Raw genomic sequence first — 26656 nt, 5'->3', positions numbered from 1 at the left:
AGTATTCCATCTCGCAGTTTGTTTCAAAAACTCTACATTTTGCCCCCTATTTTCACCTACATAACCTGTTTATGTTGAAATCGTTGTAGTGTATTGATAAATAAAGATGGACGCTTACTTAGGTAGTGGGGGGTGCTTGGAGTGGTCGCTCGACTTCGGTCTGATGATCACTTCTACACCAGCCGTCACCAGAGTACTACAGTATGTACAATGTCTGGGCGAGTAAATTAAGCACAGAAGTAACGTATAACTGAACACTTAGTTATACGTTATTTATGTGTTTAATTCACTGGCCCAGACATTGTACCTATATACTGTACAATCGCAATAGCTTACTGCTTACCGTTATCCAATACCGATACCGATCATTATAAATCTAACATCCTTATAAATAAACTAATTTATAATTATTTTATTTCCACGCCCACATCCGCAGCGCAAAATAAATATGAAATTAATTATACCTTGGGTAAATTGAGTCATTATTTCTGAGCAAATACTCGCCAATCTGTGCGTGCGATACTTTCGAAACTTTCTGCAGCAATCCCTGTTCATTACTAGTAAAATAAAGTAATTTAACCCTATTAAAATATTTGTTAACTCGGCTGCTCGGGTGGTATGTGAAAGCGCGGGAGCGCTGAAATGACATCAAATCCAATCGGTCTACAAACATTTTGACAGGATACTATAACGTGGTACCTGTGAAAATAATAATAGTTAACGAACTGTCAGTGCTAAAAAAACCTTTTAGAGATTACCGGAAATGTATTTGTAAGAAACCTGGTATCTTCTTTTTGCCGTCAAGAGACAGCAGTTGAGGAAATTACATCCTGCAGAAAATAATTTCCCCCGCAAATTCTATCAAGGAATGCACATATTTCCACATAATTGGAAAGTACGTTATCAATCACCAACACGCGGACACATCATAAATTTTCATAAGCAATTAGTAAAAATACTTTGATCTGTCAAACATACGAATATTTAATTAGGTTGTTTGCATAAAATAAACATAACCAATAATTATACACGTTTCTGTCTTGTTATCGCAAATTTTGCATGTGTGCTCGAAAGTTTTCGGAATTTCTTAATTCTTTCTCTAAAATTCCTTCTTATAAAGCGATTAATGTGATTGGAGCCCTGTTTGAGTGTTTATCGATAATGCGTATTCGGTAGCGACTTTAGATATTAGGCTTTTAATATGTAGTTTCTCTACGAATAAATTAAAACAAATGATACACATTAAACAATATCTGGTCTTAAAATCCTTTCGTATTCAGGTCGGATTGGAACAAACATTTTATCTCCAAGGAATACATTAATTTAGAAATTTGTCAGTTTCTAAATTACTTATATGTTTCTGTGTTCATTATTCGTAAAATTGCATTGCAAACCACAGCAATCATATAAAAAAATCTAATAGATCTCAAATTAAGCTTGCAAACTGAGTGAAAAAAATAAAAATCTTATAAGATAAAAAAGAAAAGCCTTTTTTATTTACTAGTTTTTTTACAGTAGTATGCTGCAGAATCGCACGACTACTGACGATAGTGGCTAATTGACAAACGAAGCATCATTTATCAGTGCTTCGTGTAAGGACCTAATGAGTAATGTGGCTAGGTTTAATGTTTAGGAAGTCGGAAGTAGTAAAATTTTAAAGCATTGTGATTTCATTTATGAAGATGAGAACCATTTTCTAAATATGCATTTCTATTAATTGTAGTGTTATTTAGGATAACTTTCGGAAGCTATTTCTCAACATTTTTGAGTACTGAGTGATTATAAAAGAAAAAATACGTGTATTTTTATTTTTAACAAGGATCAATATATCAAAATTTGGCAGGAAGGTTATCTGAGTAAAAGAAAACGTATAATGAGAAAATTGCTTACCTGTATATCTCTTTTAGGAACTGGAAGTCTGGAGGCTGGATGCACTGGCGCCGGCATACGCGGCGGGGCCACGTAGGGCCTGGGCCCCGGCTGGGGCGGAGGCCCCCTGGGGCCTTGAAGCACTGTCACCGAAGGTACTAGCGGCACGGGCCGTCGCTCCACGAGCGCCATCTGCTCCGGCCGCCGCTCCACCAACTGATTGTCGGGCCGGCGTTCCAACGGTCGCTCCACTACCATGTGGTCGGCCGGCCGCCGCTCCATTTGTCGATCCACCGACATGTGGTCGGCCGGCCGCCGCTCCATCTGTCGCTCTACCAGCATGTGGTCAGCCGGTCGCCGCTCCATCTGAGGATCGACCGCCCGCCGCTCCACCATCATGTAGTCAGCTGGCCGCCGTTCTATCTGTCGCTCCACCATCATGTGGTCGACCGGTCGCCGGTCCACCATCTGGTGCTCCACGGGCCGGCGGTCCACGAACGCCCGTTGGTCGGCCAGCCGTCTCTCCACCGATTGGTGCTCGACTGGCCGTCGTTCGATCGGTCGTTCCACGGTCGCGTAGTGATCGATGGGTCGTCTATCCATCGGCGGGTAGTCCACGGGGCGGCGGTCCACGATTGCGTACTGATCGACGGGCCGCCGGTCGCCCGGGCGATCTACGACCGCGTAGTGATCGGGAGGCCGTCTCTCCACCTGCTGGTGTTGGGGCCGGCGGTCCATCGGTCGGTCTACGATCGCGTACTCAACGGGCCGCCTGTCCGGTCGGTGGACGCGCTCCAGCGAGGCGGGCTGCTCGCTGGAGCGACGGTCGAGCCCCCGGTCGTCCATGGGCACGTGGTCGGAGGCGCGGCGGTCGGGGTGGCGGCGCTCCCGGGCCTGCTCGACCAGGGCGAGGTGCTCGGAGGGGCGGATGAGGCGCGGGGGCACGGTGCGCGGCCGCGGCTCCGGCCGCCCGCCCGCCCGCGGCGCCGCGCTGCGACCCCGCCGCGCGTCCGACTCCTCCGTCATCGGAGCGCGCCAATCTGCAATAAAAGAAAATTTTAAATTATTATTTTATGAATTATGATATTTACATTATTGCTTACGCTACTCTAAAATCTACTATACGTCGTTTTAATCATTGATGATGTTTTTGTCATAGTCTTCAGAATTTAGATTACTGTGAAATGTTAAGTCATTAACAAGCTTATGTTAATACTTATTATAACGGCTAAATTGATTTTCAGAACTATTTGCGATACCAAGTAAACTACATACTTAAAATTATAGGAAAAAGTTGGAAAACTGTGCGATTCATATTAACGCCATCTATCGTATCACCGGTGAATTACAACAACACGGAGCAAGCTCGTACGTCTACAACTTTCGGCGTGGCGCTAGTAGTCGATGGCGGCACGATGTCTGCGCGCGCGCACTTTATTTTTCCTTTCAAGGCACAGACGATTGACCTTTATGAGATCACTTTTCGTGACAAAAATTTCAAAACTCTTTGTAACTGGTTTAAAGAATCCGAAGTAAGGTTGACCGTAATTATGTCCACCGGAAATAGAAAGAATAGAAATCATTTAATAGTATCTAAATAAAAGTTTTAGAATATGACTTAATCTATAAAATGCAAATTATACATATTAAAATCTTATTTTATTGACAAAAAATTAAGTTTCGCTACGTAACGGTAAATAACATTAAGAACACAAAAAAAATTAAGCGTGTAGGCGTCAAATAATAGTGATGGGGTAAGTAGTAAAAATATCGATATTTTTTGTATATTATTTCGAGACAGATATTCACATAATTTATTTCTAAATTGCGATTTCTAGTCGTTGAAAAACGAGATGAACAAATAAGCAACTGTCTAATACAGTATAAAGAAAATAGAGTAGTTTATTTTTGTAAATCAGAGATCTGTAGAGTTAAAAGTAGCACAATAATAAATTAATATTGAACAGAGGCCAAACAAACACTTACGCGAATAAACAAAGGTAACTCCGGAGTCGTAATTATATCATTACACGAAACTCAACAATCGACGATTCGCACAATTTTGCGCAAAATAATAATTCACACAATCCAACAATACTTAAGCGTAAAAAATCTTACATTTGCGCAAAACGCGTAAAGAATTGTCGAAATTGCACTATTAGCCTTAAACTGAGTACACCTTCTGCGTCACTGTAGCCTGAAGTATTGTATTGTTCTGCATTTCCATGGTGACGCTGTTTACGCTTTTTCCCTCCAAAACAAACGCATGCGCGATTTTCTAACTTTATTAAAATATTACCTGATATTGTAAACTAAACTTTAATACCACTAGGGCAAGGGTTAGTTTTAAATAAAGTTATAACATTTAGGGTAGCGTGTATAACCCCACGTTCTTGTGATGATAGCCTCCAGTGGCAATTTTCCTATGGATTTTGTATCCGCACGTATGTATGATTAGGCACAGGGGTAATTGTAGGGGAGTACTTCTCATTTCCTCCTTCAAACAGGACTGGTCTTCGTTATTTCAAACTGTGTTAAGGCATTCTTTGAAATATGTAACTTGTATATTGAAAATTACAATAATTGTAGTCAATTTTTTGTTTTTCTTTATAGTTTTGTTCCTAGCTCCACCTAATCGTAGTCTTATTCGTTCACTATAATAGAAAGGTTAACCAAATTGATGTAATTTACTGTTATAATAATATTCAGCTGTATTTTACATAAAACTCATACTTAAATCAACACCTGGCAGTAATAAAAGGAAACATTATAGTGTTATAACCGTTATTGCTGACAAATACAATTCTAAACAACTTGAAGCCCGTTTCACAATGTCTCTCTAGTGTTGTCCAATATTTATCGATAAACATGAACACAATATGTAAGACAAACAGCTCATATTATTTAACAAGCAATCCTTTTCAGAAATCTTGAATAAATAGAATAATAAAACCTTGTCACACGCGGCATTATAAGATTGAAGTTGTTATTGAAAATGTAAAACAGGTCAATAAGAAGGGATCTCTATAATATTTATTTTTTAGAGAACTTGCACTTTAAATTATGTGAGGGGTACATTTTTAAATCAGTTTCAGAAAAAATATATATTTTAGGATAATTTAAAAGGGGGAGAAATATTTTATACTGCACATAATTTGTTGGCAGAGTACTTAACAAAATTGAGAATTGCATAAAAATAAAAATAAACAGTTCCTTTATAAGTATATACCAATAGATCATAACAAGTCGATAAAAAGCACAAAATAATAACAACTTTTATCGACAAAAATGTTTGCAGCACTAGTGCACAGTACACTTTTTCTTTGAGGAACTGAATTAGAATTTTAAATGAAGCATTTCTGTTGGCACTGATAACAGCTTAGCAGAGATTACCGGCCGCAGGCATTGTGCAGTAATGGGATAGTTAGAATACAGTGGGGCCCGGTGATAAGTATAAAGCATTATACTAAACTGTTATAATGGAATTTTCATTTGAGACTTATGATTATGATAAAAGTTATGGGATAGATAACAATGGTTCATGGAAATTATGGATCCTATTCGATGCTAAATCAGAAGCTTAGTTAGCTTGATGTGATGACAGTAATCAGTATGATAGGCATACTAGGTCCAAAAAGCACAGGATACAGGATACTACACAGCGGGGCTAAAATGGTCGCTTTAGAGAATCATATAATGAATCATAATATGATTCACTTTTTTAAAATCGCAAAATGCAAGTCTGCTTGCAAGTTGCAATTCATTATTTCATACTAATTTGACATTTGTCAGTTTGACAGTTTTGACAATTCATTCGCTGAATTGATTGAGAGGAATTGCTATGTGACCATTTTAGCCCCGCTGTACTCGGCGAAACATGGCGGTAGCAGTCATTGAAGTCCCTGTCAAAAACTTGTCATTTTCTATACAAAGCCGCGATTGACAACATCTGACACTTCATTGTCAATCGCGGTTTTTCTATATAGAATATGACAAGTTTTTGACAGGGAGTCAATGACCGCTACCGCCATGTATCGCCGAGTACAGTATAGATCCAAAACAAAATTGTTACATCTGTTTTAACAGAAATATTCAGTGAATCTGCTTGGGCCTCGAATAGCAAATTTTTATTACCTACTTAAGAGGGGCAAATAACTTGTAACATTTTGATACAAGCCGCGTCGTATCTTATATAACAAAACTACCCCATTACTCCTACTACTGGGTACTCTACTTTTAAAATTGATCCTACATTATATTATGATCTGTTCCCAGCACATCATCACGCTTTTCCGTCCAACGCCACTATGGCTGTTATTATACTACAAACACTAAGGGTGAAGCCAAATTAGCGTAATATGTGAGTTGCGAGTCGCAGAATTTCGGTCGCGTAAAATATCTTTTCATACAAATCACGACTCACAAAATTACGCTAGTGTGAATCAAACATGACTTTTGTATGAAACTGAATTCAGCAGAATTTCTGCAAGTTGAAATTCTGCGACTCACAACTCACAAATTACGCTCGTTTGGCTTCTCCCTAAGAAAGCAATAATAGGAAATAGAGAGGGTTCTCAAGAGGGTGCGATCTCTGCTGCAAACTCAATTTAATTTAAATATAACCCAATATCTTAACTAATTAAAGGGAGTGCGTTACAATTTATAGACTTTACTAAGGAATTTTGAACAAAATACTAAGGCACGTAATAATACGAACATAGAGAGCTTTTTTCAGCTTTTTTTTCATTGATGACAATATACTGATAATAAAATGTCGCCGTAAGAGAAATTACTCATTATCTTTAACTTTTTTCTCACTGATAGATGATACATACAATTTTATTTGTTGATACGATATTAAGCTTTAGAACGCAAGATAAACTCTACAATAGAGATAAAGCTAATTAGTATTCTAATCGTAGATTATTATTAGGGGACTCAAACATCACTCATATGGGACCACCTTAGTGGCGCGGGCGGCGACGTGGGCTGCATATTCTCATAATTAACAGGCGCATTATACGTTATCTGTCACATCTGTATCTTTATAGGCATCACGTTAAACGATCGCACTTCAAAATTCAGAGGGCAAGGTAAAATCAGACATAAAAGAAAGAGGATGCATTCGGAATTAAAAAGGTATGCGATACATAGATTGACGCTGTTAAGCATTCGTATTATACTAACCTAACTAACCCACAAAAAGTTCTTTAGATGATTTAGAACAAGACTACATTCAAAATGTAACAACAAAAAAATGGTGGATTAGGACACTTTAAATGCTTAACAGCGACCAGATACGGATCAAAGACCATAGTTGAGATAACAGAAGTTTTGTTTTGCAAATGCATAGTTTTCTACTACCAAATATAATTTCCCAAGCAGCAAAACAGTCGAATAAGGATTTTTTTACTCAGCCTTTAATCGTATAAGAGCCGGGTAACCGTTCATAAAACACCCATTTATCGTATAATAGCGGTTATCTCGACTATTTGGCAATATTTGCTAATGTGTGCTTTAAGGACGTCGAATAAACGTTTACAGCACTATGTTTTAGCCCTTTTACTCCACTTTTTAGCAGATGCTGAATGAATATGGCTAAAATACTCGTTATTCGATCGTTTGATCTATAACAGTCGTATAATAGCTGTAGAATAGATGATTCGCTGAATTGGGTGCTTTTATACAGCCGTTACTCAGCTCTTTTATGTTTCTATAAAAGCTCTATAAACGCAATCGAATTGCTTATGGCAACATTGCTGCTGTTACTGCACGCTTATAGACTAACTCTTATAGTAGAATTAAAAACGTTCGTATAGGAACTGTAGTGTAATTAAGAGCTGTTATACGATATTTACGAAGCGAACCCTAAATCCTGTTATCATGGCGACACCTTGTGCTATAAATGTGGTGACCAGCACTCTTACTCGACTTTTAATGGAATAAGTTAGCTGTAACTGCAACTAGATTATCAATATGGACAATGGCAGTAAAAAAATATATTTTAAGTATATTTAATTATATTAATTAGTCTTCAAATTTAAGAAAATAGGCAGCGCATGAATGTTTATGTAAAAATGCCTTTGGGTTTATCAATAAAGCTTGTTGCGCATGATGTTTTGGAGTAGCTACACGAACAGAAAAAATAATCACATATTGATTTCTCAAAAACTTGATAATATAAATAAGGATTGAGATGTAGTTTAATAACTATAATTGTTTTACATTAAATTTATGTAGCACACAAGCTCGCACTCTTTACAGCACTAATTTGTCGAGTAAAAGCATTCTATTCGCTGTTATAGAACTAAAAAGGAGAATAAAAGCAATTCGTCTGCTATTATAGCACACTTTATCTGTATAATAGCAAATCAATTGCGTTTATTGAACTAAATATCCTATATACGCATTTTGGTTGCTCTTAAAACACTCTTAGTGTTTTCTACCACTTTTACTCAAATCTTACAGCATTTTTTTGTTGCTTACTCAGCGCTTATTCCACTTTAATAGGACTTTAGTCTGAATAATTTGCGCCTTTTTCGCGTCGAGTAAACGTTTACAGCACTTTTACTCGACTGTTTTAAGAACTTTTATAGAACTTAAAGCGAAAACAAGAACGTGCTCTCGACCATTATAGCACGTCCATTTGCTGCTTGGGTTCCCGTTGTGGTCATTACTCATTACCAATCAGTAAGATGTATTCATCCATGATAAAAAGTTTATATTAACTTTTACTCTACCTTCTTTCAAATCTTTAATCTAGGCAATTTAGTCGTAGTTAGAATTCGATGAATCACATTGGAAAAGCACAGACTTATCTTACCACCATTAATTGCCGCACCTAAGTGTTTCTACTTACACTTATCTAATGCTGCGAAAAGCATTTAGAAAAAAATAACAAATTTTGTGTGTTGAGTAATGTTGTGACAAATAAGAATGTAAATTAACGGCCGAATATATCGCTCGGTCACTTGGACAAATGAAATACGATACAAACGAAGTATGTATACTTACTTAAAAAAAACAGTACTAGCAAATAAAATAATATTTGAAGATAAAGTATAATATAGCAAAAACTAAAAAGACCGCTTAAGCAGACTATTTTTAAAAAGAAGAATCTTTAACAAATTACTCATATCAGGATACTTAACGTTCCTACTAATGCGTGATGTACTTATGGCTTTTTGTAACAACAAAAGACTACCTGGCACTCCTAGCACAGATGTGGTGACCTTCTGTCAGCATTGCACAATCAGGAGTAAACAAAAGCTCGTTTTAAAATACGGTATTATTTATTAAGGGCTTAACGCCACCTGCTACAAGTCACAACTATCAGTAAATAACAAATGAACAAAATAATACTTTTTTTAAGTGTACCCTGTGTACCTCATTAAATATTTATTTTAATATTTATCGAAAAAGAAGAAAAGACCTTTTTGCAAAAGATGTTCCCTTTTTGACTCACATACGAAAATTAGGAAAGAAAGAATTCATACGGTAGCAGATTCTGACCTGCTTATTTCTTTCTTAAAACTGCCCCAACTGCCAACATAATTTGTATCAAGTACAAAAATATAACCAAACAAACTTGACCTCATATTTTTTTCACATAAATCTCTTAAATGTAAGGAGTGATCTAGATCTTCTCGGTTGCGATATGACACTCGGTATTGCGACACCAAGCGACACCGACTTGTTCACTGTTTCTCTACCCTAGATACCACTGTTTACTTTGGTGTGGAAAAGTTTCGGAAATAAACACGAGCAAAGCGCTAATTCAACCAGCTGGTGACAAGGTCAACAAAGACCATAGGCTTTAATAGGTACTACACTGACAATAACAATAAATTAAATGTCTATTGCCTCTTAACCCAGTTCAGTATTGTCATGATCGAATTATTTTCCTCAGCAATAAAAGCAGTTAATTTATTAACCCCTTAGTCCTTTCTCTGCTCGTTCCAAGTGCGAGCAAATATTAAATCTTCCACAGAATAAATCTGCGAGCTACAGTAATATACCATTATGCTTATCAGCGAACATTAGATACGCCAGAGTCTGCGTACATGCGTGTACAAATAGCGGCGCATAATATAAATTACCCACCCACTGGCTGAAACGTCAACAGATTGGCTGGGTAAAAATTGCTAAGAGTATTATTAAATAAGAAGCCAAACAAAACAAGAACTACCAATCGAGGTTGAATCCTGATAACTCTCAAGCAATATTTACTAATCTCTCATTCCATCTGCGGCAAAAAATAAAAACCAGGATTTCTAAATAATCTAAATTCAAAGCCATATACAGCTATTTTCGTTGCCATATTGAAAAATTGTAAGGGCACTACATGTATGCATACCTCTACTTTCTTCAACAGCTATAAGAGGCGATGGTGACCTATCCAAATAAAGTACTTAGAATATACCACTGATAAGGCTCAGTTATGCAAGCGATAAGTGGACGAAGCCCATAAAAGTTTAATAAAAGATAAAAATCTAACGCGGAACTGGCATAGCCCATCTCGACCAGTTATGTAATTAAACTTGCTAATTTTATGCTCTATCTAGGAGATAAAACAGAGTCTATGTGACCACGGCCGGTTTCCGGTCGGCGTGGGCATATCTACGCTGCCATCAGGTGACAGAGATGATATCAGCTTCACACTTTCATGATCTGTTTACTGGAAACGGCTTTTTGTTGCGCAAGCTGTGCAACCGTTGTCATATTTTATGTATGAACACGATTTCCATACGTCCAAATGTCGTCGGAGAACTGACAGGAACCTTTAACAGCAACTGACGATATATTTGAAGAAGGAATTTGAATTTGCCTTCACCTTTGTTATCTATAGCGGTATTTCCACATTCGTTCTTTTTTAGGCACTCATAATACTAAGTGATCATCACTTACAAGGAGCTACATTTTCAAAAGCTTCTTTAAGCGACATTCTGAAAATAGGTCAGCATAATTGAATTCATGAAAATCGAACGCCTTTCTCCAGATGCATTCAGATGTACAATGATTTATTCAAATCCGATGTTCCGATGCTCGTCACGTAGCCATCGGCTTGTATTTAAATCACGAAGGCGCTTCGCTGGTAACAAACGTTAATAGTAGTTATGATTTATTCATTCAACAGCCCTATAAATATCATTTAGAAATCGGGTTTGATGGAACCGTTAACTTCTGACCGATTAAAGTCAATATTCGTACCCGAGCTTCAACTTTCATGCCACCTGTTGAATTGCTATTTGCTACCGAACCTTCGTTACATAGTTGCTTTACATACATAGAGCTGCATGAAATATTAATCATGTATTTTATATATAATGGCTAATAATAAAAATTTCAGATAAATGTTGATCAAATGAGTTTGCACTTCAAAATGGACTTGGCTCGAAGAAGATTTGTTATAATATCTTGTGTGCAGTTTTACATTTACCAAAAAATATACATAACGCATTATTTCTTTCAACAGTATCTTTACGATTTGTCTTAAATAATGCGATAGAAGTTTCATCTGTTCCAGCATCACTACGCACAGCTCTCTCACGTGCTCATAACAATTAATCTTAAACTGTCGGTAATTGAGCACTTAACGTAATGTGGTAAAGCTTAGGTCATAATGACCTAAGCCGTTCCCTAGTATTTTGCATTCAAGGTGATAATTTCACAAGTACTATCTCGGCCCATTATCATTGCCGGCACAAAGCAACACCCGAAGCAGGCATGAGTACCATCCGAAATGATTGCTAAAATCCCTAGTCACGATTTCGTACTTTGTTCGTGTATTTAAATGATCGAAAATGATAAAACTAAATATTACTTAACGTTTCAAGCCTGCCAATCGCATGAACCTAATTTTAGATAAAGGGCAGGGGTATATTAGAAACATCTAGTATCTATATAGGTTTAAAATACCAAGGGTTCTTCTGTGGTCTTCTGTAGACTGACAAAAAATTATCATAAAGCCCAAAATATCAAACTTAGTTGAGTGTATTTTCTCGACTGCAGAAAAAAGGGCTATTTACTGATCTCATATAACCAGTAAGCCATATAACCAACCAAAGCAAGGTTGCAGTACCTGTAAGTAGTAAAGTTTTAGCTATTAGTAGTAATTCGCGTAGAATGTAGGTAGATGATTCATGCCGTGGGTCGCAATAACTTATTGTTGGAGCCAGACGTGCGATTTGCAAACCCGTGAGGTAGTCGAACCTGCTCCGTCGTTTCGACATCAATCAAATCTACGTGAGGTGACGAATTTACGCAAATAAGGCTGCTTACCGTTTTGCATACGGAAACGATGGGAACTTCTTATAAATAAAAATAATAAGCCCCCATAAGAAACTTTGTTATTCCAACTCATAAATAGATCTTAATTCTTTACGATCTTACTGTAAACAAATTATACTTCATTCAAATAGAGAATTTAATAATTGAGATTTTAGCAGATTATTTACATAAACAGCCTACAGCGGAATGTGTGTGGCACGATTGTAGTCTCAATCAAACTCCTAATAAGTATAAATGGCTTTTCAACGTTCCAGATTTAATTGACTACTAGACTCTATACATATACGTACACTAAAGTATGTATAATTGTATATATTATGTACTTATTAAAATCCATTTTGTAACAAGTCTTTGGCTCTACCCACGACATTTTTTATTTGGCATTTTTGTCATGCCAATATTTTGCAAAATCAGCATAATATTTTTTTTCTCTTATTTCCGTAAGCTTTAAGTCATTTTTTTCCTTCGAGGACATAAAAGAACACTTGTTCTTCAAAAACAGTCACGACTTTTTGGCACAAAAACCCCAATATTCACCCCTTGTTCATTTGAATATATTGCAGGTTTTTGTAACAGGACTCCTTTGTCTGCGAGTGATCCCTACACAATTACACTATTAACCGATTAGGACTTTTCAAAGGTTTCCCCTCCTCGTTTCCCGTTGGCACGACTCCACGAGGGGTCGCGATCCAAGTCTGATAAATTGTATTTTAAAGCTTTATTTGCATTTTGTTAACATTTTTTGTTTGATTCTAAAATAAACTACATAAACAATTTCATTAATCATAATCAAGAGATGAATGATCAACCCTTTTATACAGAGGGGTTTAAACTTTAAAGTAATCTAATCTTCTCAAGTCTATTCTTTACAAGATTTAAATCGTGAACACTCCGTTACCTCTTACTAGATCTTGCCACATATGTGATCCAGTAAACCCAGACACATAATAAAGCCATAAGCCGCTCACCTAATGCGTTTTTGGCAACTCCCTTCCCAATTTGCCGATAAAGTCTAAAAAAGGTAATTTCTGCCAATCTATAAAAATCTTCGTTCGACATCTAACTCTTTCAACCTCATTATGTCTCCCTCGCAACAAAGAGGCCGATAACAGACAACACCGTAGCGTCGCTATCAAACGCGCTGGTCACCTAATGAAGCCGTGAGCCGCCCATCTAATGAGCTCATCATTAGCGGGCCGATCTGATTGGTCTGAATCAGCTCTGCGGTAGCGCACGTGGCCGATACGTACAGACAGCAATTAGATACTGTACCAAGAACGGATACCATCTACATTGTAAAACAGACCAAGTGCGAATCGGAGACGCACTGTAGATAGCAACTGTACAAAGAACGGAGTGACCATCTGCAGGCTGTATTATTCAGACTAACGCGCACCGGACTCGCAAATAGTTTAAGTGTTGCTAGAAGGGTTTCGTACAAAATCCTAAAAGTGTACAGTTTATACGATAAAAAAATGTGACCATCAAAGTGCCAAAGACCCATTGAGCGATCTTCTAAGATATGTAAGAAAGTCGCTGTAAAACTTTTGCAATAACACACCGAATCTGGGCATGTAATTCATCATCGATTATAGAGATGATTTAGTCATAAAACTTAGATGTTTCTCTTTGGAACACTTCATTAACCTCCCTTTCTTTCTATTTCTTAGCAGAAAAGTTCTAAAGTATAAACAGTAAACTTCAGCGTCTGACCCTACCAACTCAGTAACTCTCTAATTGATATGCCCAAAACGACACCGGTAGGGCCATGTTTTATTTATTGTGGTCGCTTGTTTGTTAACACTGATTGGTGGCTTGTTACGCTCGATTCGGTATTTACTTCTGCCCTAACCTAACTTATGGGAAAAATTACCCAAAAAAAAGACAAAGTATACAACTTCGTTACTTTTTGGCGGCCAAGTTAATAACTATAGATATTATGCCTTCTTCTTTTCGGAGAATCAAAGTACCCCATCTTAATCTTTCTAGGTTTAGGACAACATACAATACTTTTGCAACTGAAATATTACCTGCATTTAGAATTTAGATCTATCTATCATCCATCATTATCATGCGGATTTATTTGCGACCAGATGTCGCCAGCAACTCTTTTGCGCCAAAATTCGTTTATCGCGCGGGGACCGTAATTTTTTCCGGGATAAAAGTATCCTATGTCCTTTCCCGGGACCCCAAGTATTCAAATTTCAGCTAAATTGGTTCAGCAGTTTAGGCCTTAAGAGGCAGACAGACAGACAGACAGATAGACATAAAGACAAACAGACACACTTTCACATTAATTATGATATTAGTATGGTATTATGGATATCTAATAAGAGTCTGAAAGACCTCGACTGCCGAACATGAGTACCAAACACCAATAATGATTATTGAAACCCATGAAGGATACAAGTACCTAATTACATTTTAAAATCTTCCAAATTAATTTCCTGTTGTCTTTGTTCTCTGTGTTGGCTTTATCATGCTAACTAACAATAAACCCCCGTAACAAACAGAACTCTAATATGGTCTAGCGCACAAAAACCCGCGGTAATAAATCATACGCGTACCATCAAATTAAATAACGGTGATAATAATCATTGCCGTTGTTTTGTGCTATTAACTTACGAATATAACTTAAAATTGTTGCTTTAAATACATAATATTATGACAAAATAACGCTCCTTTTTAACACTGTTCATAAAATTAAATCTATTTTGTATTTTTATATTTAATTATAATATTCAACCTCGATTGTTTTCAAATACTGTCGGAGCACCTGCAACAGTTATCGTGTCTATTGCTAAACCTATAATATTGAACTAGATAATTTTTTTGTGATATGAACTTCGACCATAATCCGTCGGATAGAGGTATCAATGCAACCACTTATTTTATAAAAACAAAATTACAAAAAGTAATTTTGGATTCCGAATACCGCAGACCCAAAGCCCACGCTGCAAAAAACCGGTCTTGGGTTATTGCATTGATAAACCTAATACGAGGATCTTCGGACTAGGTTAACGGGCGGGTTTCCGTGTACAACTCACTTATCTATAACTGATATAATATAAAATGCATTAACATTAAAGTATGCATTATGCAGTAAAAGGAGATTTTATTCTTGTTTCTTGTTACATCTCGGCAACAATGACAGTCTACCTAATATTGACGGTAAACCCTCGCAACAAAATCCCATATCTTTACACCGAGGAAAAGCTGAGCCGAAGACACAAGAATAAATTTCGCGAAATCCCCAGAAAGAAATGCGTTGTCAGAAATCCTACAAGATTTGCGATTCGGGAGCATCATAATTTTTCAATATCAAAATCTCCAATCTCGCACGTGAAGTCTCCGCACACTACGCTACGCCAACCGATGCAAGGACCCCCAAATAAAGCAACCTGATGCAACGTGACCCGATGCAATGAGACCCGATGCAATCGACCCGACGCACCGCGACCCGATGCTATGTCAGCCGATGCAACGCGACGTTTCCGACGTGTCAATTTGCGAAATAAAATTGATATTGATTGTGTCACTTCGGAGACGATGTTTATTGGGGACATGATGTATCACTTGCAGTTTTGATTGGATATCATTTTTATGTGCTGCATTGGAGCTAATTCAGATGTGTGAAAAGGTCAAAATCGGGGTGAAAGAAATACATGAGACATAATTCTACGTTTGCATGAAAGTTTCGTTACTCTTTCTTAGTCTTGCTCGAGAAAGGCTGAATTTTACAGTTTTTGTACAGTTAAAACTATACAAAAACTGTAAAAAGTATTGAAATCTTCGTCGAATTCCAGGGAAGGTTTATGTTAGATGAAAAGTGATACGAAGTTCGCCGGGTCGTTCAGTTTGAATATTTTTCAGAAAAAGACAATTCAAAGAAAAAAATCAAAACTTTTGAAACTGGATCTATGATAAACTTTACATAAACTACTACTCGAATTCATCACCATAATCTATTAAACCGCAGGTAATTGATTTCGTTGCGTAATTGCATGACGTGCACCAAATATAGATCTCGCCCGATAATGTCCTATGCATGCAAGTACCAGGCATTAGTAGTTATGATCGATGAGAACAAAGGGACTCGGTCGTAGGCGCTACATTTGAATACATTAGACTGGCTTTTACATTAAAAGTAATTTATGGTTGCGCCATATTTAGAAGTCATAACTTTGTTTTTGGCGTTGAGTGGTAAGAGTATCTTAATTTCTTTTTGGGACATTTTTGACATAAAACTCTCAAGTCTTATAAGGCAAAAATGTCCCAAAAAGAAATTATACTGATCGATGTTACTAGTCTCATGTAGGTCATACATAAATCAAATAAACACACCCGTCTATATGTAAAATTCTCGTGTCGCAATGTTAGGCCGCGTACTCCTCCGAAACGGCTTTACTGATTTTTACCAAATTTATACCGGGACAGCTAGTATATAAAATAAAACGTCAATAAAATATAAGAAAAAGAAGAGAAATAGCAAAGAAATGGCACACGCTTGCGTCACGATATAACTATTACTAGACATAAATTCCAAGGAAATGCTATTAAAAAGATAATAGTGTCAGCCGTCAGGAGATGTTTATGAATCACCCACTCCGTGGGGTGACTGTCACGCGTTGGGTGAGTTTTGGTGACCCAGGGTGAGGTGGGGTGAGATGGGGAAGGGGCGGGAGAGGGACAACCCCCCCCCCCCTTCCCCATGAATGGGTGAGACATGAATGAGGTGAATCATTCGCCATTCAGGATATTAAATGCAGTTGGACAGCTACACGGATGAATGTTTGGTCTGGAAGAGACATTTGGCAAATAATTAACATGAAACTGTTTGTTATGAATGCTACATAAAAATAAGTTATAATGCATAGTCCACTATATATCCGATATCTTGAATAGTCTATTTGAATTAATTTTGCTATTGAAGTTAACAAAGTTTTGTCTTGGCATTTACCATAATATGTATTATAATGCCACGAATTTACGCCACATAATAACCGCGCAATAAAGAAATACATGGATGATTTCAATGTTTATTTACACTTAAGTAGATCAAAATCATTTGAAACACATAATTTTATAGCTTAGTAGCTATTATACTTAGATATTATGCTCTCCGATGTGCGTTTCAAAACAAATAACGTTGCCAAAAGGCCTCCAAACTATAATTATTTCTGAATTCTCAAAACGGAAACATTATGAAGTGTACTCACTACTCGGTATTGTTTGCTTTGTATTTTCTAGTATCGTTTTCGCCGAGTTACAAAAACCATTGTTCGTAATAAGTACAATCAACTGATTTCAAAATGTCTACGTGTCCGGCAATTGAAATACGTTGAACTGTGTCGTAAGTGGAAACTTATCTTTTATTTTTAGCAAGAAATGAAAACGCTGTATAGTTTAAACCGTATAATATTTAAACTTTAGTCAACACGGAGGCATAAAACTTGATAATATTAACAAATAATTTCTATAAAGATGTATCGGTTTCGACGACGCAAAAAATATTATTATACATCCACTGGATGACGTCCGCAATTCCGCTTCGCCAAAATTTGTTTATCCTATGTCCTTTCCCGACCTCAAAGTATCCCCATACCAAATTTCAGCAAAAGAGGTAACAGACAGACTGACAGACACACTTTCGCATTTATAATCTTATATATAAAATTCTCGTGTCACAATGTTAGGCCGCGTACTCCGCTTTACTGATTTTAACCAAATTTTATATGCATATTCAGTGGGTCTGAGAATCGGCTACTGGGTACTTTTATATTGAAAAGTGCATTTGTTGAATAAATAATAGTAAATTATTACAACTCGAGACTGACGGCGACCATTGTTTGTGCGACGGGGATGGACTTTGCCATGGTGACATTCTTATTTAGTCACTTCAATAAAATAATACAAGGTGTTTTTGATGATTATGACCAACAGCACGAGACGTAGGGTTGAGGTAGACGAATAAGAAATACATTATGTCGACGGGTACATCTACTTGGGCCAGTTAGTCTCTTTTGACAACAGACAAGGAAAGGAAGTCGATTGCCGAATCGAAAACGCCTGGGAGAGCTACTGGTCCATGAAGACGCTGATGAAGGGAGATTTACCGATCTCCCTGAAGCGAAGGCTCGTCGACATATTGTGTATTCTGCCCGTCCTAACATACGGTGCGCAAACTTGGTCATTGACAGATTCGCAAAAGTCCCAACTCGGGGTCTGCCGTCTGCCAAAGAGCAATGGAGCGCAGTATGTTGAGAGTGAAACTTGTAGACAAAATAAGAAACACCTTACTGCGCCCACAAACCGTAGTGAAAGACGTAGGAATTAAAGCGGCCAAGTTAAAGTGGGATTGGGCTGGCCACATAAGCCGCATGCACTCTGACCGTTGGGCAAGGATATCGACAGAGTGGGTACCGAAAGATGGACGACGCAACCGTGGCCGGCCGGCCAAGGAAGAGATGGTGCGACGAGCTGGAGGCATACCAGCCGGGCTGGCTAACGGTGGCGCAGGATAGACAAAAATGGAAGACTCTGGGGTCTTTACGTAAAAGGTGTTTTTACGTTGACAACAAAATATCCATGGCATATTCATGGCCTATCCAGTATCCCTATAAAATATGTTACCTTTTTAACAAACGAGAGGGGTGCATCGTAGGGGTGACACCCCACTTGTCCTAAGGACCTCATCCCTCGAATTTTGGAGATCCCATACAAAGTAAATAATTGCATTGGGGTAAAATGTATCCATGTTATTTATTTTTTATGAAATCGAAAGAAATGAAACGACTTTGGGCATCGATGTTCCACATGTCCCTTGAGACCTGACACTGGAATGGAATATTCGATTGGTTCGGTTATTTCTATGTCAAAAGAGAGACGGAGACACATGAGCAAAATTTTAATAAACTTGGTCTTTTTAAAAATGGATACCTGGCTTTCGCTTATTTAAGCAACTGTAATCTAAAAAAACCTATGACATTTTCTTTATAAAATAAAAATAGAAAGAAAACCATGTTTATTTTCCAGTCTAAACTTAAAACAACATTCTGCACTTTCATTTCTAGCTTGGCAAATATCGGCACTAACATGAAGGCATTGCATACAAAGCGTGAGGCATTTACGTAAAAAAAAAACATAAACGTATAAAAAATAAAACCTTCGCAAACCGCGCGAGTCAAATTGAAGGTACAATTATTTTTGTATGCATTTGTATGACTAACAAAGAGGACTGGAGCAGTTGGTAGTGCAAATATTAACCTTTCTTTACGTTTAAAATAAATATTTTAATAATCGTGCAATCAGTATATATTTTTTAAGATAACACTTTTATAAGGGTACTACAACATTAACAATATTTAAACCAACATTAATTTTTAGTTAGGTTTTTTTTTTTATTAGTTCATCTTTTTAACTTTACATTTATTTTAATAGCTTAAATTATCTACAGAATACAACAAAGTGTAGTTCGTGTTGAAGTTGAGATTAAAATTACTTACAAAAGTAGTACACGAACATTAAAAGTTCAATGTCATACAAAACGTAACACTGTTACGACTTACGGCTTACCGCTTACGGGGCTTTTGCCAAAACTCATGTAATAAATAAATACGAGTACCTCGCAGAAATGACGTGGTGACGTTTTGACTACCAGATAAATATAATGTTTTGAGGGTAGAGCTAAAATATGGAAGAGGTATCATCCAAACCACAAGGAGTGTTTCAATAATACTGTCATAATTTGGATGAAAACAGATTGAACGTAGGAACATTCTAGAATAACTCTACCTGGGTAGAGTAAGTTTGGTTACAACTCTACATTTCTCATTTCTATAAGTTGGAGAATAACAAGGTTCTGTAAAGTTTAAACACAGAAATAAATTTACAAGATGCCAACCACAACTCTATCTTAAATAACACAGAGCGAACCTTTAGCTACGACGATAATATCATTACACAAAATATACCATGGTCACACACAACAATTTATTTATTGCTGTACAATTACAATATTTACCTGACTGACAGATAGTAGGAAGATTTAAAGCTGAAAGAAGAAGAATCTACAATGACAGATGGAATTTTTAGCAATTTTTTGGTGAAATCAATGGACCGGAACGCTATTTATGGACACATAAATATCCATTCCCCCAGAATGGTAACCTTAATAGCACTTTTATTTGATTAAAGAATAGGGATAAAAGTTTTGTTTCAGTTATGACCAGATTATTCCAATAACTTTTGTGTTTTTAGATTTATGTGAAAAGTTACGTTTACTTACTTACCACATTGTTCTTTGGCAGGTGCTTTTCGTATTTACTATACTTTAGTTTTCTTAGCTTTGAGTTCGGCGGTCGCGGATTCAATTTCCACGGTAGAACCAACCAAAATGTTGCTTTTAAGTTTAAGTATGATGTGGGCTGATCCTCGGATTGTCTGTCAGAAAGATGCATGTAAAAGTCGGTCCTGCGCCTGGTCTTTTACCATATTAATTTACCTAAATCGGTGTGGGAGCTATCTATTCTGTACATTAGGACCTTATTGTTACAGTGATAACATCAAAATGGTTATAGCATTCAGGTATCTAAAGAGTATAATAAAACTATACATTACATACGATAATTACATAGTTCTCATAATGGACTGTATCCGAGTGGTGACCGCATGCTACAAAAAAGAACCATCAATTATAAACACGTGCAAATTCCCCAGCTGATACCGTATTATAACATGCTCTGTGGTCATTATTACTGTACCTGAGTAACCTTCGCGAGAAAGATTGACCATAGTCCCAGAATTTACATGGGTGGTAGGAAGAAATTTTTACCCGTGTTCACTTGCTCTGTGATCATTATTAGTGTACCTGAGTAACCTTCGCGAGAAAGATTAACCATAGTCCCAGAATCTACATGGGTGGTAGGAAATTTTTTTTACCCATGTTCACTTGGCGTTTTTGGTCGAATTTTTGCTAAAAACACACATCCATAGTAATTCGAAAGTGTGTCTGTCTGTCAGTCTGTCTCTCGTAGCCCCTTCGCACCGAAACCGCTGAACCGATTTTGCTGGGTATGGAGATACTTTGAGTTCCAGGAAAGGACATAAAATATATTTTGTCCCGGAAAAGTGTAAGACATAATATTGTAGTCTATGTACTTACGAAGAACTTCGTATGCTCTGCGTTTTTATATCATCACTAGATGACGCCCGCAACTCCGCTGCGCCAAAACTCGTTTATCACGCGGGAACAGTACACTTTTCTGGGATGAAAAGTATCCTATGTCCTTAGCCGTGACTCAAAGTATCTCCACGCCAAATTTCATCCAAATCGGTTTTGGGCGTGAAGAGGTAACAGACAGACAGACAGACAGACACACTTTCGCAATTTTTTTTATTGAAATAAGGGGGCAAACGAGCAAACGGGTCAACCTGATGGAAAGCAACTTCAGTCGCTCATGGACACTCGCAGCATCAGAAGAGCTGCAGGTGCGTTGCCGGCCTTTTATAGGGGTAATAGGGGAAAGTAAGGATGGGAAGGGAAGGGAATAGGGGAGGATAGGGAAGGGAATTGGGCCTCCGGCAAACTCACTCACGCCGGTTTTCTGTGAGAACGTGGTATTTCTCCAGTTGAGCCGGCCCATTCGTGCCGAAGCATGGCTCTCCCGCGTATGACGTATATCGCATTTATAATATTAGTATGGAAGTATGGATATTACATTCTGGTTTACCAACTTTGTCGTGTGAGACCTTTCATGGACTCGAGCTGTCGAATGACGACAAAAAATATTTGCCGTAAAAACATAAGTAGAGTAGTTAAACGATGACGGACTAGACGTGACTTAAGCCACTGACACGAAGACTGTTAGCATTAACTTTTTATTACATATCTAAGGCTTCGTTTATACGCACTCGGTTATTTTTAGCTACCTCTAGCTGATGCGGCAAAGTTGAATTGCCATTTATACGATGTGAACAAAATGCTTGAGGCTACTGCCAATAGGGATGACGACAAGGTCAAAGATTAGCTGATTTTTTAAATAAAATAAAGACATAGCGATAAAATATATGTATTTCCATATGTATTTTTCTGAGCCTTTAAAGTTGGATAGTCAAGTCGATTTTTTTTATAAAATGCCTTAATTTTTGTACACCATTCGATAAGTTATGCAATTTATAAAAAAAATCTTATGAAACCACTTTCATAAACGCAATATTTAACATAGCTATCGAACAAACTACCTAAGCGTGAGGTCACAGTTAGGTAAAATTTTGTATGGATATCTCCAAGATATCCAAGTTTTTAAGCTATCAAAGTCATTTTTTCACCGATACTCCTATTTTTGAATGGTCCTTCACTTACCAACAAGAAAAAAGAATTCGTCATACCTATTATATTATTTTAAACATTTGCCATGTTAAAAACTTCTATAGGGCGATTTAAAACTGCGCGCAGTTTGGTATGCTAGAAAGTTACTTCGAGAAAGAAAAACAATTGCCGTTTCTCAGACCAACAGAATAAGCAAACAAAGTTTTACCAACTCGGTGCAGCCGTACCGGAGGAGTTTGGCAGGTTCCAGTACATATTTTTGACTTAATTTTGGCTTATGAAGTCAAATAACTTCTTATTAGGCCTAAATTGTATGAAATATCCTCTAAATAGCCGTTTCTTAGTTGGGATTGCAGTATTTATCACCTAAGTGCTAAACTCAAACTATACTATAATTTTCGCAATGATTATTCTTTACTTTCATACAAAACGAAAGTCTCAAGCCTAGTTCATTATAACCCTTCATACGAACTAGTGCATCCAAACTTCTTACTTCGTACACTAGTTTGTGTAGGTAACACAGTACACAAAATGTTATTGAGTTAACTGAAACTTGCGTACTGCAAACTTACTTGTGCTTCTAGTGTCTCTATATAGACGCCTCCGTGGTCTAGTGGTATAGAGCGCGGCTCTTGACTCGGAGGTCGTGGGTTCGATTCCCGCGTTGAAAACATGTTAATTCCAAGTTTGGTTAGGACAATGCAGGCTGATCACCTGATTGTCTGACAAGTAAGATGATCCATGCGTCGGATGGGCATGTAAAAAGTCGGTCCTGCGCCTGATCTCTCGCCGGTCGTGACGGTCTTCCGTCCCACTGGGTTATGAGAGTAAAGGAATAAAGAGTGCTCTTGTGTATTGCCCACACACTTGGGCACTATAAAAATTACTCCTGCGTAGCTGGCCTGGTTCCAATGAAACCGGCCAACGTCACCGAAACCGGTGTGGGAGCTATTATTATTATTAGTGTCTCTATTTTAGTTCATAACCTAATATCTGCTGTTCCATTTTCCCGTTGTTTTTTTACTATTTAAAAACTAATTTGTAATCTAAGTGACCATAAGTAATAAGAAAAGTTTCAATGTTTTTTCCATAAAAAATCCAAGCTTATTGGACAGAGTCAAAATATTTTGTACCTATATCTCTGTATACCTACTGTATACACATTAAACCTAGATCTTTTTACTAAAGTAAGAGGTATGACTACGAGATTAACACTTAGGTACTTCTTTATGTAACAACTAACAAGCAAACATGGTCACTTACAAACTTGTTTTCCCGCTAACACTACTTTTCGTGTGTCAACTGTCAAGCATGTGAAAATTGAATAAGCACACCATTGCACACTATGTAAATTAGTAAATTATATAGGTAGGCGCAATCTGAGACCTTACTCCCAGAACTACTCGATCCCGATTTCGAGATCCGAACTACTCGATCTCATGGTCCGACGTCGATTCTGGACTGTGTCGGGACGGGCTCAGGGTGAAGTCAACCATTTGATAATAATTTTTACATCGAAGCTATAAATCAAAGATGAATAATTGGATTGAGATTGGATAATTATTAATAAGTAATAACGCATCGCTAATTAGCGCACACTATGCGCTTTCGTCTTCAATTTTCGTCATCTTCTTTCATTCAACTTTGGTTTTGACGCATTCAATGATTGAATGCGCCAACGAACGCAACGCCAACATTGTCATTTTTGTTTTTTGGATACCTACGGTCAGAGGGCATGCGTCGCGGGCATGCCTCACGTTCGCTGTTGACTGCGCTATAACGCATGCCCTTGACGAACAGAAAAAGGCACAGTGTGGACAAAGCTAATTATCCTATAGCTAAGTCCTATACATTTTTCATTTCTAGGGCCCACCTTCTTTTATACTCGTAAATACGGAAAATGAAAGAAGAAAAGAATTCACTTTAACCCAGGCTGCAAAAGTTGGCTCAAGACTCTAGTCTTGGCCCTGAACCTCTGAGGCATAATGACAATTCCACGTTTTTTTTTTTTTAATAAATCAAATTCTAGTCCGTAAGCGTCATTCTTCTACGACTAACTAGTAACTACATGTCATCTGTAGTATATTTACTACACAATAGGCACCATTATTCATTACTTAGTACATAACTACTAATAACATTACCATTTAACATGTGTAACTGATACTAATAGTGACTGACATCACTTATTCGTAGGTAAATGAACAAGATAAGTAAGTACTAAGGGGCACTTTTTATGTAACAATGTAATTGATGTTGTTTACTTACAATTACTGCTTGTTACATTCTTATAATCGATTAATTAGCATATTTATATCTAGTAAATTTTATGACTGGGGTTTTAAAATAAAAAGAGCGAATACAGGCATAAACTTCATTTATTAATATGAAATGTAACATGCAATTCTGTGCCTTGCATTTTGATTCCACGTTCTAAGTTGTTGCTTGTTGATTTTTTTCTGTATCTTCTAAGCCTACACTTTTTAGACGATACAGAGAAATCTTGCCAACTATATTGTAGCATAATGTCTTTAATTCTTATATGTATATTATCTATATACATATATCGTAAGTAGGAACTTTGGAGCATTTGAATGTCATGTCTATAATTCTTATATCTATCTCTGGTCAAAATCGTAACTTGATTGTCAAGTTAACCCTACAGAGGTCGTCGAACGTTATACAAGTTGGATCAACACTCGGCGCCAATTCTACCACCTCACTCGAGTGATTCAAGCCATGTTAGCGCTGCCACCGCGATACGCACTTCACAGTTTGGTGCTAACCCAAAGAATAAACACTACTTCTTCCTGCTTACTAAATGGTTTTCTTTTATTTATTTATGCTACAAGTTGTTGTTTTGTTTGATATTGATTCACGATCATTAACTTAATTGACACGAGCCAACAAAAAAGATTTCAATAAATAATACAGGTAACTCATCTACTACAAAATTATACTAACTCATAGTAATTCATCTACTACAGTCTAGATCATCTTTGTTTATAGTTTTGTCGTGTAGGTAAAAGAACCGGGAGTCAAAAGCTGCTAAAGAAATTTGAACCAAGATCCAAAGAGTCTATTGCGTGAGAGGTTTCTAAAGTTTTTTTGACTTCCTTCCCTTAATGGTGAGATAGCATATTGAGATTGGATTTTTTATTTGAATAATACATATTCGATACAATGCAATATAAACTATGTCGTTTTTTCGGACCTTAAACGTCCTTCGACGAGCAAAACACTCATTTATTATTGTGAAGTTTTCCGGGTCACGTACAATTGTTATTTTTTTGGTCTCCATCAATCTAAATTGTAAAGTATCCGAAATAGCTAGTGCGTACAAAAACTTCGGTTCAATGAAAAATTTTCTAAAAAACCTGCCTAGTATATTTCTTACCACTGATATAGACCTCTATGCCAACGACTCAAGAATCACTTTTGTAGAAACTAGGAGGTGAAATAACATTAAACGCACTGTTATAACTTATAGTGAACTTCAATGTAGTTGACGTCAAGTGTACCAAGTACCAACCAACAACAGCTATTAGCCTAATAAAAATATTTTTCACAGATCGGATCATGTCGTGAATCATCAACTGATCTTAAGTTACTCTGAGAACATAGGGCAGTCTTTAGCCGATTTTATTGTAAAAAAAATATGATTGTAACATAATTTGTGTAAACAAAAATTATGCAAGAGTTACCCTAATATGAATATGAAAAAAATATATCAATCACAAGATACTTTATGTGTCTGTCATGTCATTATACAATATGCCTGATAGACAAGCAAACACTGCTTATATTGTTGTTAGGTATATTTTGCTGCGTAATTGTATTTTTATTAGTACATTCCTTCCAGCCTCCAGGAGGAATGATTTCAATCATCACATTTAAAATTTATCTCTACAATAGAGGACTATAATACCTCTGTTAAAAATTATACAGAGATGTAAATATGAGACAATAAGTAATTAGGAACTAGAAAAACTTGTCATCACAAGGAAATATTAATAACTAATAACTCTCTTAAGCAATATATAACAAACAGCAGGCGCCTAATAAGCATTTACGGTCCATAATACTTAATATCGGTAAGCAATAAAAATCCAAAATGGAGCACGCAGTAAGAGAAAGGTTGATGTCTCCTCCGCAGATAATTTTGTT

General features: G+C 37.0%; 1 protein-coding gene across 11 annotated transcripts in view; it reads right to left on the bottom strand.

Annotated features, from left to right (window-relative positions):
- The window catches only part of LOC121732070 (rho GTPase-activating protein 21), a 393449-nt gene that overhangs the window by 299513 nt on the left and 67280 nt on the right, over positions 1-26656 (bottom strand). For 6 of the 11 annotated variants that reach the window (XM_042121847.1, XM_042121843.1, XM_042121842.1 and 3 more), the window contains one exon: positions 1891-2909. In XM_042121847.1, coding sequence (XP_041977781.1) covers positions 1891-2895 — 1005 coding nt within the window. In that variant the 5' untranslated portion in view covers positions 2896-2909. The remainder of the gene's footprint in view (positions 1-1890; positions 2910-26656) is intronic. The other 5 variants (XM_042121848.1, XM_042121845.1, XM_042121844.1 and 2 more) reach the window with 5 other exon arrangements.

This window comes from Aricia agestis, chromosome 11 (assembly GCF_905147365.1).
Source record: "Aricia agestis chromosome 11, ilAriAges1.1, whole genome shotgun sequence".
Lineage (NCBI taxonomy): Eukaryota > Metazoa > Arthropoda > Insecta > Lepidoptera > Lycaenidae > Aricia > Aricia agestis.
Note: the sequence above shows the minus strand (reverse complement) of the source record. Positions and strands in the feature narration are given on the sequence as shown.